The sequence below is a fragment of the Lupinus angustifolius genome, chromosome LG17 (genome assembly GCF_001865875.1).
Source record: "Lupinus angustifolius cultivar Tanjil chromosome LG17, LupAngTanjil_v1.0, whole genome shotgun sequence".
NCBI classification, from domain to species: Eukaryota; Viridiplantae; Streptophyta; class Magnoliopsida; order Fabales; family Fabaceae; genus Lupinus; species Lupinus angustifolius.
The window spans coordinates 12,749,231-12,764,988 of NC_032025.1; the positions used below are offsets into that span (position 1 = coordinate 12,749,231).

The 15,758-nt window shown below is 32.5% G+C and overlaps 2 protein-coding genes across 2 annotated transcripts; both read left to right on the forward strand.

Annotated features, from left to right (window-relative positions):
* LOC109331084 (extensin-3-like) lies at positions 4,430-5,573 on the forward strand. The gene is made up of 2 exons (XM_019565357.1): positions 4,430-5,076; positions 5,407-5,573. Exon 1 carries the CDS (start codon positions 4,469-4,471, stop codon positions 5,069-5,071), a length of 603 nt encoding a protein of 200 aa, XP_019420902.1. The 5' UTR covers positions 4,430-4,468; the 3' UTR covers positions 5,072-5,076; positions 5,407-5,573.
* On the forward strand, positions 8,573-8,944 carry LOC109330897 (extensin-like). The gene has a single exon (XM_019565164.1). The coding sequence runs from the start codon at positions 8,573-8,575 to the stop codon at positions 8,942-8,944; it is 372 nt and encodes a 123-aa protein (XP_019420709.1).

The following is a 15,758-nucleotide window of genomic DNA, read 5'->3' on the forward strand; positions in this document are numbered from 1 at the left end:
ATATATATCATTATATATGCCACCAATAATAAACAACCACCTCATTATACACTCTTATAACATTTCTTATTTTCTTATATCGAGGTGGCCATGTTTATTGGTGGCAATGAAAGCCTATACCAATGGTTATGGAAGATTTATGTCTCATTTATACCTAACAACTTTATTCTCCGCCAGGTTTACAGCCTCTGTCCAATGCGTAACCACGTTCGGGAACATTTTTGGGTCGTATTATTAATAAAGTCAAATATAATAATACTTAAGTGAAACAAAATATTGTATGAAATCCTGCATGTTTCTAGCAAGGTGGCTCTCATGTGAAAACTATAGTTACTAAGGTGGTTGGTATGCTTTAAATTGTAAGTAAAACACAATAAGATACGAAGCATTTCATTTGTTAAGAGAATAATCAATACCCAATTGAAGTGAAGTTGGGAAAAATGGGGTCTCTACTTGTCTCAGGTTCGGTTGTTCTAGCTTTGGCGGTAATATTCTTCAGTTTGCCATATGAAGGAAACAACGCTTACCCTACATCAATAACACCTCAAAAGAATCCCTACAAGCACCACTCTCCACCTCCACCATCTCATTAACACAAGCATAGGCACCACTCTCAACCACCACCATCTCATGGACACAAGCACAGACACCACTCTCCACCACCACCATCTCATGGACACAAGCCTAAGCACCACTCGCCACCATCTCCACGACACAAGAACATGCACCACTCCCCAACACCACTATCTCTAGAACAGAAGTACAAGCACCACCGCCGCTACCACCATTCTCCCCCACCACTATCTTCAGCACACAAGCACAAGAACTATTCCTCACAACCACTATCTCTAGAACATAAGTACAAGCACCACCGCCGTCACCACCATTCTCCCCCGCCACCTTCTTCAGGACACAAACATAGGCACCATTCCCCACCACCATTATCTCTAGAACAGATGTACAAGCACCATCTCTGTCACCTCCATTCTCCCCCACCATCATCTTCAGGATACAAGCACAAGCACCACTCTCCACCCCCATCCAACCAGTACTAGAAATTGTATTATTTCCAAAAAGCGTACATTAAAATTAAACTAATGATATGCTCAGACATCTTTTCTACATAATTTTAAATATATTTTGTAATCATCCACTATAATTTTTAAAGCATCAACATGTATTCAACTGCAATATATAATCTTAAACTATAATTTTCAATGGTTAAAATATTCTCTATTATCTTCTAATTATTACAGTAACTATACATAAGGACAATTATTGTGATATTATATGTTACCACAGAATTATTCATGCACCGATATATTAATAAGCACATGTTTAATTATGCAAGGAGTAAGTAGAACGCATGAGGACAATGTCATGATCAATTTGTGATTTTCTCAAATTTCATCAAAGTGTTTGATTATTGTTTGGAGGAGCTAAATGTGTGCTTTCGTTTATTTAAAGTGTGTCTTTGTTCTATTGTGGAGTTATAAAGGGCATTGCCCCCTATTATGTATTTGTTGAGTTGGACTATAGTCTTCCATTTATGGCTGACAATGTAATATATAAAATAATAATAAATAAACAATGTTTCTTGCTTGGAATAAGTCCATCTTAATTTTGTGATGTTTTTCTGAGATTCTTTTTGTCAGTGTTTAAGCAGTGGACGTGTAAACATAGTTTTAATTCAAAATAAGTTGATTAAGAAGGTCGTTTAATAGTAATGATGAATGTTTTATACTTTGGTTATGGCTAGTTGTGGTTACGTAGCGTTTTCCGCAATTGCAGAAAAATTATGGGGAAAATTAACTAATATGGCCAAGATGTCATTCGTGATGATATTGTGGCAACAGCAAATTTGCGATAATTCAACCACAATTACAAGGTATAACTTCAAAATTTTGTTGTGTCATTTAAGTAGCTCTAAAAAGCCATATTGTCAAACTTAATTTGAAAATACCATTTCTCTTATGGGAAAACACACAAAACAAGCTTATTTTCATTGTAAGACATTATTTAAAACTTAACTCGTCAATAAAACACTGTATCTTTAAAAGTTTTTATTAGATTTTGAATTTGAAGAACGATTGGAAGTAGTGACGTATTTTTTCCTATCTATCTGGGTTCAGAATCGAATGCATTCATTAGTATTGGCTTTGCCATCACCCATATTACGCATGGAGGTCGACGATCTACTTCTTATCTTCACAAATAATTTAATTAATATTAAAATAGCTCATTCATCAATTTTCAACCGAGAACTATATGGTCTTGATTACCATATTGAACCTATGGATACTTTGGGAAATATAGAATCACATCATAAATCCAAATTAAATATTTAAGAAACAACTGTGGGTATAAACTCGTGCATGCTATTATAAATGAAATTGTTTACATAGGGATATCTGGGGTGCTAATAGGTTGTGCGATGCATAATCGACTCCAAAACTTAGAACTCTAGTTAAATGACAATATTTTCCAAATTGGGTATAAAGATAGTTTTGTATGTTTTGACCTGAAGAAAATGTAATGGTGACTCTAAACCATTTTGAATACGGTTCCATGGCTATCTACATCCTCATAGGTCATGTTATAGACTATCCATCAAAAACCTGGTCATGACACTCGTTATGCGTCTCACCTGTGTTTGTGGTTTTGCATGTTTTCCCTCGCCATTCGCATCACACCTTTATCGCTTGCTCTTGTTTCTTATCCATGTGTGATTTGCCTGGAATTTAATGCAATACCACTTCTACTTCTATTGTCGACACCGCTCGTGCATCGTCAAATTTCCCTATAACTTCAGACACGACTTCATTAACTCTCTAGTCATCCATTTGTGTGCAATGAGGTATGTTTATAAATCTTCTTTCATAACTTTCCATTTTTACTACTAAAAAGTATTAGTTTATAATAAATATAATGACTACTTTTCAATAAATAATAATATAATAATAATTAAATTAAAATAGCCATATTTTAAATTATAAAACTAATTCATAATAAAGTAATTAACATATATGAGTAATTAAACGAATATTTTTAATTGATTGGGTAAAGTATAATTTGTTGATTTTTGTCATACTTTTGCATTAAAAAAAGCTTTTTATGAATAAATAATATATGAAGATTATCAATTATAAAATGTATCATTTATCATTTCTAATATATCACAAATAGTAATAAACTTCAATTCAAATAAATGTTACATGTTCTAAAATAAGTGATAATAAAAATGTAGTAAAGTTCATGATATCACTTTTTTTCCACAGATCATCTTTCGAACAATCGTGATATAACGCTTTTGCTCGTTAACATTAAAATCCCAAATAACTTGAAAAACATAATAAATAAAATATTCTTATATAATATGTAATTAATATCATATTAGAAGGTAAACAATTTAAAATCTTGAAAATAATAATAATACTAAATCTTCTATTTGAATAGACTGAATGAATGCCAAATCAAGAAAGAAAAAATCTTTCTTAATCTAGTTTTAAATAAAAGATCAAAAATAATAATCTCATCAAGGATCGAGGAAAGGTCATGAATATCTACTTCTTTTTATCAACTCATCCTTTAACAAACTTGATATATCGCTTCTATTATTTAAAACAATTAAAATAAACTAAAGCAATCAAACAATTTTTTACCTATAAATATGTAGGTCTTGATTCCATATTGCAATAAATGTCGAACTGTGATTATTACGAGAATACACAATATTGTGTAGATGATTAAAATTAGAATTTAGGTATATAAACTTATGAAAATATTTTATTTCAAAATCATGTACGAAAGGAATGAAAATAGACAAATCTACTAGGAAATAAAAAAGTTCGACAAATAAAAGAAAACAATCCTTCAACTTTATATTTTGGAATCAATAGATATATTCCATCCAAGTAAAACAAAAACTAACTATATGAAATCCGTTGTCATTTTCTTTTAGGTTAAAGTAGAATAACATGTAATATTTGTCAACATTTCGACGAACATAAATCTTGTCTACCCTCTAATCTATATCATTATATATGCCACCAATAATAAACAACCACCTGATTATACACTTTTATAACATTTTATTATTTACTTATAACGAGGTGGCTATTTTTATTGGTGGCAATCAAAGCATATACCACTGGTTATGAAAGATTTATGTCTCATTTATAGCTCACAACTTTATTCTCCGTTACGTTTACAGCCTCTGTCCAATAAGTAACCACGGTCGGGAACATTTTTGGGTCATATTATTCAGAAAGTCAAATATAATAATACCTAAGTGAAACATAATATTGTATGAAATTCTGCATGTTTCTAGGAAGGTGGCTCTCATGTGAAAACTATAGTTACTAAGGTGGATGTTGTTCTTTAAATGGTAAGTAAAACACTATAAGATATGAAGCATTTCATTTGTTAAGAGCATAATCAAAACCCAATAGAAGTGAAGTTGGGAAAAATGGGGTCTCTACTTGTCTCAGGTTCGGTTTTTCTTGCTTTGGCGGTAATATTCTTCAGTTTGCCATCTGAAGGAAACAACGCTTACCCTACATCAATAACACCTCAAAAGAATCCCTACAAGCACCACTCTGCACCATCACCATCTCATGAACAAAAGCACATGCACCATTCTCAACAACCACCATCTCCTGGACACAAGCATAGACACCACTCTCCACCATCTCCATCTCATGGACACAAGCCTAAACATCACTCGCCACCATCTCCAGGACACAAGAACATGCATCACTCCCCACCACCACTATCTCTAGAACAGAAGTACAAGCACCGCCGCCGCCACCACCATTCTCCCCCACCACCATCTTCAGGACACAAGCACAAGAACCATTCCCCACCACCACTATCTCTAGAACAGAAGTACAAGCACCACCATTCTCTGCCACCACCTTCTTCAGGACACAAGTATAGGCACCATTCCCCACCACCACTATCTCTAGAACAGAAGTATAAGCACCATCGCCGTCACCACCGTTCTCCCCCACCACCATCTTCAGGATACAAGCACAAGCACCACTCTCCACCCCCATCAAACCAGTACTAGAAAATGTATTATTTCCAAAAAGCTTACATTAATATTAAACTAACCATCCACTATAATTTTTAAAGCATCAACATGTATTCAACTGCAATATATAATCTAAAAATATAATTTTCAATGGTTAAAATGTTCTCTATTATCTTCTAATTATTACAGTAACTATACATAAAAATTAAACTCTAACCTTAATTTGAATATAAATCCTTGCTATGAGACATCCTGTAAGTACTAAATATTTTACCTAGTCTACATTTCCCAACAAATCTTTGTGATATTATATGTTACCATGGAATTATTCATGCACCGATATACTAATAAGCACATGTTTAATTATGCAGGGAGTAAGTAGAACGTGTGAGGACAATGCCATAATCTATTTGTGATTTTCTCAAATTTCTTCAAAGTGTTGGATTATTGTTTAGAGGAGCTAAATGTGTGCTTTCGTTTATTTAAAGTGTGTCTTTGTTGTATTGTGGAGTTATAAAGGGCATTGCCCCCTATTATGTATTTGTATTTGTTGAGATGGACTATAGTCTTCCATTTGTTGTTGACAATGTAATATATAAAATAATAATAAATAAACAATGTTTCTTATTTGGAATAAGTCCATCTTAATTTTGTGATGTTTTTCTGAGATTCTCTGCGAGTGTTTAAGCAGCGGACGTGTAAACATAGTTTTAATTCACATTAAGTTGATTAAGAAGGTCGTTTTGGTGTAATGATCAATGTTTTAAACTTTGGTTATGGCTAGTTGTGGTTACGTAGCGTTTTCCGCAATTACAGAAAAATTACGGGGAAAATTAACTAATATGACCAAGATGTCATTCGTGATAATATTGTCGAAACACCAAATCTGCGATAATGCAACCACAATTACAAGGTATAACTTCAAAAAATTTTGGTCATTTAAGTAGCTCTAAAAATCCATATTGTCAATCTTAATTTGAAAATAGCTTCTCTCTTATGGGAAAACACACAAAACAAGCTCATTTTCATTGTAAGACAGTATTTAAAATTTAACCCGTCAATAAAACACTGTATCTTTAAAAGCTTTTATTAGATTTTGAATTCGAAGAACGATTACAATTAGTGACGTATTTTTTCCTTTCTATCTGGGTTCAGAATCGAATTCATTTGTTAGTATTGGCTCTGCCATCACCCGAATTACACATGGAGGTCGATGATCTACTTCTTTTCTTCACACATAATTTAATTAATATTAACATAACTCATTCATCAATTTTCAACCGAGAACTATATGGTCTTGATTACCTTATTGAATCTATGGATACTTTGGGAAATATAGAATGACATCAAAAATCCAAATTGAATATTTAATAAACAACTGTGGGTATAAACTCGTGCATGCAATTATAAACGTAATTGTTTACATACGAATATATGGGGTGCTAATAGGTTGTGTGATGGATAATCGACTCCAAAACTTAGAACTCTAATTCCATGACCATATTTTCCAAATTGGGCATAAAGATAGTTTTGTACGATTTTACCTGAAGAAAATGTAATGGTGACTCTAAATCATTTTGAATACGGTTCGATGGCTTTCTACATCCTCCTAAGTCATGTTATAGAATATCCATCAAAAACCTGTTCGCGACACTCCTTATGCGTCTCACTTGTGTTTGTGGTTTTGCATGTTTTCCCTTGCCATTCACATCACAACTTTATGGCTTGCTCTTGTTTCTTACCCTTGTCTGATTTGCCTGGAATTTAATGCAATACCACTTCTACTCCTATTGTCGATACCTTGCACTATGTTTGCTCATTCATCGACAAATTTCCCTAGAACTTCGGACACGACTCCAATAACTCTCTAGTCATCCATTTGTGTGCAATGAGGTATTGTTATACATCTTCTTTCATAACTTTCAATCTTTACTACTAAAAGTATTAGTATATAATAAATATAATGAGTACTTTTCAATAAATAATAATATAGTAATAATAAAATTAAAATAACCATATTTTTAAATTATAATACTAATTCATAATAAAGTAATTAACATATATGAGTAATTAAACGAAGATTATTAACTGATTGGGTAAAGTATAATTTGTTTACTTTTGTGATAATTTTCCATTAAAAAAAGCTTTTAAAGAATAAATAACGTATGAAGATTTGTAAATTATAAAATGAATCCTTTATCATTTCTAATATATTACAAATAGTAATAAACTTCAATTCAAATAAAGGATACATGTTTCAAAATAAGTTATAATAAAGATGTAGGAAAGTTCATGATTTCTCTATTTTTTTTCACATACCATCTTTCGAACAGTTATGGTATATCGCTTCTGTTCATTAACATTAAAATCCCAAACACCTTGAAAAACATAATAAATAAAATATTCTTATATAATATATAATTAATAACATATTAGAAGGTAAACAATTTAAAATCTTTAAAATAATAATAATACTAAATCTTCTATTTGAATAGACTGAATGAATGCCAAATCAAAAAAGAAAAAATCTTTCCTAATCTAGTTTTAAATAAAAGATCGAAAATAATAATCACATCAAGGATCAAGGAAAGGTCATGAATATCTACTTCTTTTTATCCACTCATCCTTTAACAATCTTGATATATCACTTCTATTATTTAAAACAATTAAAATAAACTAAAGCAATCAAACAATTTTTTACCTATAAATATGTAGGTCTTGATTCCATATTGCAATAAATGTCGAACTGTGATTATTACAAGAATAGACAATATTGTGCAGATGATTAAAATTAGAATTTAGGTAAATAAACTTATGAAAATATTTTATTTCAAAATCATGTACGAAAGGAATGAAAATAGAGAAAAGTGCCAAGAAATAAAAAAGTTCGACAAATAAAAGAAATAAAAAAGTTCAACAAATAAAATAAAAGAAAACAATCCTTCAACTTTACATTTTGGAATCAATAAATATATTCCACACAAGGAAAACGAAAACTAATTATATGAAATCCTTTGTCATTTTCTTTTAGGTTAAAGTAGAATAACATGTAATATTTGTCAACATTTCGACGAACATAAATCTTGTGTACCCTCTAATCTATATCATTATATAAGCCACCAATAATAAACAACCACCTGATTATACACTCTTATAACATTTCTTATTTTCTTATAATAAGGTGGCTATTTTTATTGTTGGCAATAAAAGCATATACCACTAGTTATGAAAGATTTATGTCTCATTTATACCTCACAACTTTATTCTCCGTCAGTTTTACAGCCTCTGTCCAATAAGCAACCACGGTCGGGAACATTTTTGGGTCGTATTATTCAGAAAGTCAAATATAATAATACCTAAGTGAAACAGAATATTGTATGAAATCCTGCATGTTTCTAGGAAGGTGGCTCTCATGTGAAAACTATAGTTACTAAGGTGGTTGTTGTTCTTTAAATGGTAAGTAAAACACTATAAGATATGAAGTATTTCATTTGTTAAGAGCATAATCAAAACCCAATTGAAGTGAAGTTGGGAAAAATGGGGTCTCTACTTGTCTCAGGTTCGGTTTTTCTTACTTTGGCGGTAATATTCTTCAGTTTGCCATCTGAAGGAAACAACGCTTACCCTACATCAATAACACCTCAAAAGAATCCCTACAAGCACCACTCTCCACCACCACCATCTCATGAACACAAGCACATGCACCACTCTGAACCACCACCATCTCCTAGACACAAGCATAGACACCACTCTCCACCATCTCTATCTCATGGACACAAGCCTAAGCATCACTGGCCACCATCTCCAGGACACAAGAACATGCACCACTCCCCACCACCACTATCTTTAGAACAGAAGTACAAGCACCGCCGCCGCCACCACCATTCTCCTCCGCCACCATCTTCATGACACAAGCACAATGAGGTGGTTGTTTTATTGGTGGTAATGAAAGCATATACCACTGGTTATGGAAGATTTATGTATCATTTATACCTAATAACTTTATTATCCACCAGGTTTACAGCCTCTGTCCAATGATAACCACGTTTAGGAACATATTGGGGTCATATTATTAACAAAGTCAAATATAATAATACATAAGTGAAACAAAATATTGTATGAAACCCTGCATGTTTCTAGGAAGGTGGCTCTGATGTGAAAACTATAGTTACCAAGGTGGTTGGTATTTTTTAAATGGTAAGTAAAACACTATAAGATACAAAGAATTTCATTTTTTTAAGAGCGTAATTAAAACCCAATTGAAGTGAAGTTGGAAAAATGGGGTCTCTCTACTTGTCTCAGGTTCGACTTTTCTTGCTTTGGCGGTAACATTCTTCAGTTGGCCATCTGAAGCAAACAACGCTTTCCCTACATCAATAAAACCTCAAAAGAATCTCTACAAGCACAACTCTCCACCAACACCATCTCATGGACACAAGCACATACACCACTCTCCACCACCATCTCATGGACACAAGCATAGGCACCACTCGTCACCACCACCATCTCCAGGACACAAGCACAAGCATAACTCCCCACCACCACTATCTCTTGAACAAAAGCACAAGCACCACCGCCATCACCACCATTCCCATCCACCACTATCTTCAGGACACAAGCACAGACACCACTCCCCACCACCACTATCTCTAGAACAGAAGTACAAGCACCATCACCGTCACCATCATTATCCCCCACCACCATCTTCAGGATACAAGCACAGGCACCACTTCCCACCACCACTTTCTCTAGAACAGAAATACAAGCACCACCGTCGTCAGCACCATTCTCCCCCACCACGATCTTCAGGTCACCAGCGTAGGCATCATTCCCCACCACCACTATCTTTAGAAAAGAAGTACAAGCATCACCATCGTCACCACCATCTTCAAGACACAAGCACAAGCACCACTCTCCATCCATATCCAACGAGTACTAGAAAATGTATTCATTCCAAAAAGCATACACTAATATTAAACTAATGATATGCTCACACATCTTTTCTACATACTTGTAAATATATTTTCTAATCATCCACTACAATTTTTAAAGCATCAACATGTATCCCTCTGCACTATATAATCTTAAAATATAAATTTCAACGGTTAAAATATTCTCTATTGTCTTCTATCTATTACACTAACAAGACATAAAAATGAAACTCTAATCTTAATTTGAATATAAATCCTTGCTATGAGACATCCTATAAGTATTAAATACTTTAACTAGTCTACATTTCCCATAAAATCTTTGTAATATTATATGTTATTATGGGATTATTCATGCACTGATATACTAATAAGCACGTGTTTAGTTATGCAGGGAGAAAGTAGAACGCTGAGGACAATGCCATGATCAATTTGTGATTTTCTCAAATTTCATCAAAGTGTTTGATTATTGTTTAGAGGAGTAAGTAGAACGCTGAGGACAATGCCATGATCAAGATGTCACTCGTGAGAATATTGTCAAAACTCCAAATCTACGATAATACAACCACAATTACAAGGTATAACTTCAAACATTTGTTGTGTCATTTAAGTAGCTCTAAAAAGCCACATTGTGAAACTTTATTTGTAAATACCATTTCTCTTTTGGGAAAACACACAGAATAAATAATTGTATTATTAAAAGTTTTTATTAGATTTAGAATTCGAAGAACGATTGCAATTAGTGATGCATTTTTCCTTTTTATCTGGGTTCAGAGTTGATTGCATTTGTTAGTATTGACTCTGCTATATCCCGAATTACGTCGGGAGGTCTACGATCTACTTTTTATCATCACAAATCATTTAATTAAATTTAAAACAACTCATTAATCAAATTAAACGTATGGATATTTTGGAGAAATATAGAATCACGTCAAACATCTAAATTAAACGTAACCATTTACATACGGATGATGGGGTGCTAAGAGTATGCCCAATGCATAATCGAATCCAAAAATTAGAACACAAGTTCAAGGGCCATATTTTCCAAATTGGGCATAAAAATAGTTTCTACGTTTTGACCTGAAGAAAATGTATTGGTGACTCTAAATTATTTTGAATAAGGTTGAATGACTTTCTACATCCTCCTATGTCATGTTATAGACTATCCATCAAAAATTGGGTAGCGACACTCATTATGCGTCTCACTTGTGTTTGTGGTTTTGCATGTGTTCCATTGCCATTCACATTACGCGTTTATCACTTGCTCTTGTTGCTTACCCATGTCTCATTTACATGGAATTTCATGCAATACCACTTCTACTCCTATTGTCAACACCTTGCACTCTGTCTACTCGTGCATCGTCGAATTTCCCTACAACTTCGGACACGACTCCAATAACTCTCTAGTCCTCCATTTGTGTGCAATGCGTTATGTTTGTACATCTTCTTTCATAACTGTCCATTTTTACTTCTAAAAAGTATTACTATATAATAAATATAATGAGTAGTTTTCAATAAATAATAATAATATAATAATAAGATACTAGTAACCATATTTTTAAATTATAATACTCATTCTTTATAAAGTAATTAACACATGAGTAATTAAACGAAGATTATTAACTAATTAGTAAAGTATAATCTGTTTACTTTTGTGATACTTTTCCATTAAAAAAAAGCTTTTTAACAATAAATAATATATGAAGATTTATAAATTATAAAATGAATCCTTTATCATTTCCTATATGACAAATAGTAATAAACTTCAATTCAAATAAAGGATACCTGTTTTAAAATTACCTATAGGAAAATTCATGATTTCACTTTTTTTCTGCTGATTATCTTTTGAACAGTCGTGATATATCGCTTATGTTCGTTAACATTAAAATCCCAAATAACTTGAAAAGCATAATAAATAAAATATTCTTATATAATATATAATTAATAACATTTTAGAAGGTAAACAATTTAAAATCTTTCAATTATTAATAATACTAAATCTTTTATTTGAATAGAATTAATGAATGCAAAATGAAAAAAGAAAAAATCTTTCGTAAGCTAGTTTTAAATAAAACATAAAAAATAATTATCACATCAAGGATTAAGAAAAGGTCATAAATATCTACTTCTTTTTCTCAAGTCACCCTTTGAACAATCTTGATATATCGCTTCAATTATTTAAAACAGTTAAAATACACTCTATTACAATAAATGTAGACATGTGATTATTAGAAGAACAAACAATATTGTGTAGATGATTAAAATTAGACAATCCTGTATGAAAGGAATGAAAATAGAGAACAGTACCAAGAAATAAATAGTTCCACAAATAAAAAAAAATCCTTCAACTTTATATTTTGGAATCAATTGATATATTCTAGACAAGTAAAACGGAAACTAATTATATGAAATCCATTATTGTTTTCTTTTAGGTTAAAGAAGAATAACATGTAATATTATCTAACATTTTGACGATCATAAATTTTGTATACCCTCTAATCTATATCATTATATATGCCACCAATAATAAACAACCACTTCATTATACACTCTTATAACATTTCTTATTTTCTTATAACGAGGTGGTTGTTTTTATTAGTCTCAATGAAGCATATACAACTGGTTATGGTAGATTTATGTCTCATTTATACCTAACAACTTTATTATACGCTAGATTTACGGCCTCTTTCCAATACATAACCACATTTGGGAACATGTTTGGGTCATATTATTCACAAAGTCAAATATAATAATACCTAAGTGAAACAAAAAATTAAATGAAATCCTGCATGTTTCTAGGAAGGTGGCTCTCATGTGAAAAATATAGTTACTAAGGTGGTTGGTATTTTATAAATGGTAAATAAAACACTAGATGATACGAAGATTTTCATTTGTTAAGAGCATAATCAAAACCCAATTGAAGTGAAGTTAGGATAAATTGGGTCTCTACTTCTCTCAGGTTCGGTTTTTCTTGCTTTAGCGGTAATATTCTTCAGTTTGCCATCTAAAGCAAACAATGCTTACCCTACATCAACAACACCTCACAAGAATCCCTACAAGCACCACTCTCCACCACGACCATCTCATTAACACAAGCACATTCACCACTCTCCACCACCACCATCTCAGGGACACAAGCATAGACACCACTCTCCAACACCACCATCTCATGGACACAAGCATAGGCACCACTCGCCACCACCACCATCTCCAGGACATAAGCACAAGCACCACTCCCCACCACCACTATCTCTAGAACAGAAGTACAAGAACCACCGCCGCCACCAGCATTCTCCCCCACCATCATCTTCAAGACACAAACACAGGCACCACTCCCCACCACCACTATCTCTACAACAGAAGTACAATCACCACAACCGTCACCACCATTCTCCCCCACCACCATCTTCAGGACACAAGCATATGCACCACTCCCCACCACCACTATCTCTAGAACAGAGGTACAAGCACCACCGTCGTCACCATCATTGTCCCCCACCACCATCTTCAGGATACAAGAATAAGCACAACTCCCCACCACCACTATCTCTAGAACAGAAGTACAAGCACCACCTTCATCACCACCATTATCCCCCACCACCATCTTCAGGATACAAGCACAAGCACCACTCTCCACCCCTATCCAACCAGTAATAGAAAAGGTATTCATTCCCAAAAGCATACACTAATGTTAGACTAATGATATGCTCAGTCATCTTTTCTACATACTTTTCAATATATTTTTTAATCATCCACTACAAGTTTTAAAGCTTCAACATGTATTCAACTGTAATGTATAATGTTAAAATATAATTTTTGATGGTTAAAATGTTCTCTATTGTCTTCTAATTATTACACAATCTATACATATAAATTAAACTCTAATTTTAATTTGAATATAAAATCCATGCTTTGAGACATCTGTAAGTATTAAATACTTTAAGTAATCTACATTTCCCATAAAATCTTTGTGATATTATATGTTATCATGGAATTATTCATGAACCGATATACTAATAAGCACATGTTTAATTATGCAGGGAGTAAGTAGTTCGCGTGAGGACAATACCATGATCAATTAGTGTTTTTCTCAAAGTTCACCAAAGTGTTTGATTATTGTTTAGAGAAACTAAATGTGTGCTTTCATTTATTTAAAGTGTGCCTTTATTGTATTGTGAAGTTATAAAGGGCACAGCCACCTATTATGTATTTGTAGTTGTTGAGATGGACTATAATTTTCAATTTGTGCCTGACAATGCAATATATAAAATAATAATAAATAAACAATATTTTTTACTTGGAACAAGTCCATCTTAATTTTGTGATGTTTTTGTGAGAGTCTTTTTGTCAGTATTTAAGTAGTGGACTTGTAAACATAGTTTTAATTCACAATAAGCATGAAAATATTATTTTTCGGTTGATATGAAGTTGATTAAGAAGGTAGTTTAATAGGAAAGATCATTGTTTTAAAGTTTGGTTATTTCTAGTTGTGGTTACGTAGCATCTTCCGCAATTGTAGAAAAATTACAGGGAAAATTAACTAATATGGCCAAAATGTCATTTGTGACAATATTGTCGAAACTCCAAATTTGCAATAATGAAACCACAATTACAAGGTATAACTTCAAACATTTGTTGTGTCATTTAAGTAGCTCTAAAAAGCCACATTGTCAAACTTAATTTGTAAATACCATTTCTCTTATGGGAAAACACATAAAACAAGCTCATTTTCCTTGTAAGACATTATTTAAAATTTAACCCTTCAATAAAATATTGTATTATTAAAATTTATTATTAGATTTAGAATTTGAAGAACGATTGCCATTAGTGACATATTTTTTCCTTTCTATCCGGGTTCAGAATTGAATGCATTTGTTAGTATTGGCTCTGCCATCTCCCGAATTACGTAGGGAGGTCTACGATCTGAAAGTGTGCATGTCAAGAGGAACACTTTGGAAAGCTCTCTTTATATGTCATGGTTTTGATGAGGACAACTTGTGCTAATAAGAGCTTGAAGATCACCAACAAATCAACGTGCTTAAGTCTTTAATTGGTACTAGGCTTAGACTAGAATCTAGTTTAAGTTGAGTCAAGGCTTAGGGCACCTAATACATGTCTCATATGCATAAATCTTTTAAATCATTTCATCTTTGAGATATGTCATTCATAATATGTTCATGCATTACATAAATACATGTATATGTGCATTCTAGGCATAAACTAAGTATTAAACATGTATGAACTAAGTGCATAACGTATTTGAGGTTTTGTATTTAAAAATACACATTTAAAAATGCTGTTAATCGATTAACTAATACTTTAATCGATTAACCTAACTGTTTGAAAAGTTGTTGAAACTGAAAACTTGAAAAACAGAATCAGTTAACATTTTGAATCACGTTAATCGACTAAGATAGCATTTAATCGATTATCTGGGGTTCTGGACTGATTCTTTATAAACTGCGTTTTCAGAATTGATCTCATAAGTTGCATGTTGCATTTCTTAGAGAGTTAGAGCACTTTACGTGATATTTGTTGCATCTAGTTGTTAACTGCATTTGTGAGTTTAGAAAGGAGAGATTCTATGCTTTAGGATTGAGTGCATTTCATGTTATAATTTCGCATATTTTCCCTCACATGTTCATGCATATTATTGATGCTTTTCGTGAAGTTTTTAAGATTTTGTAACATCTGTTTTCATACTAATACATTGTCATATTGCATGAGTTTGTATTAGGTGTTTTAGAGTAAAGCCTTCTTGTCATATTTGAGCTTTGTTTTAGCTTAATTTTACT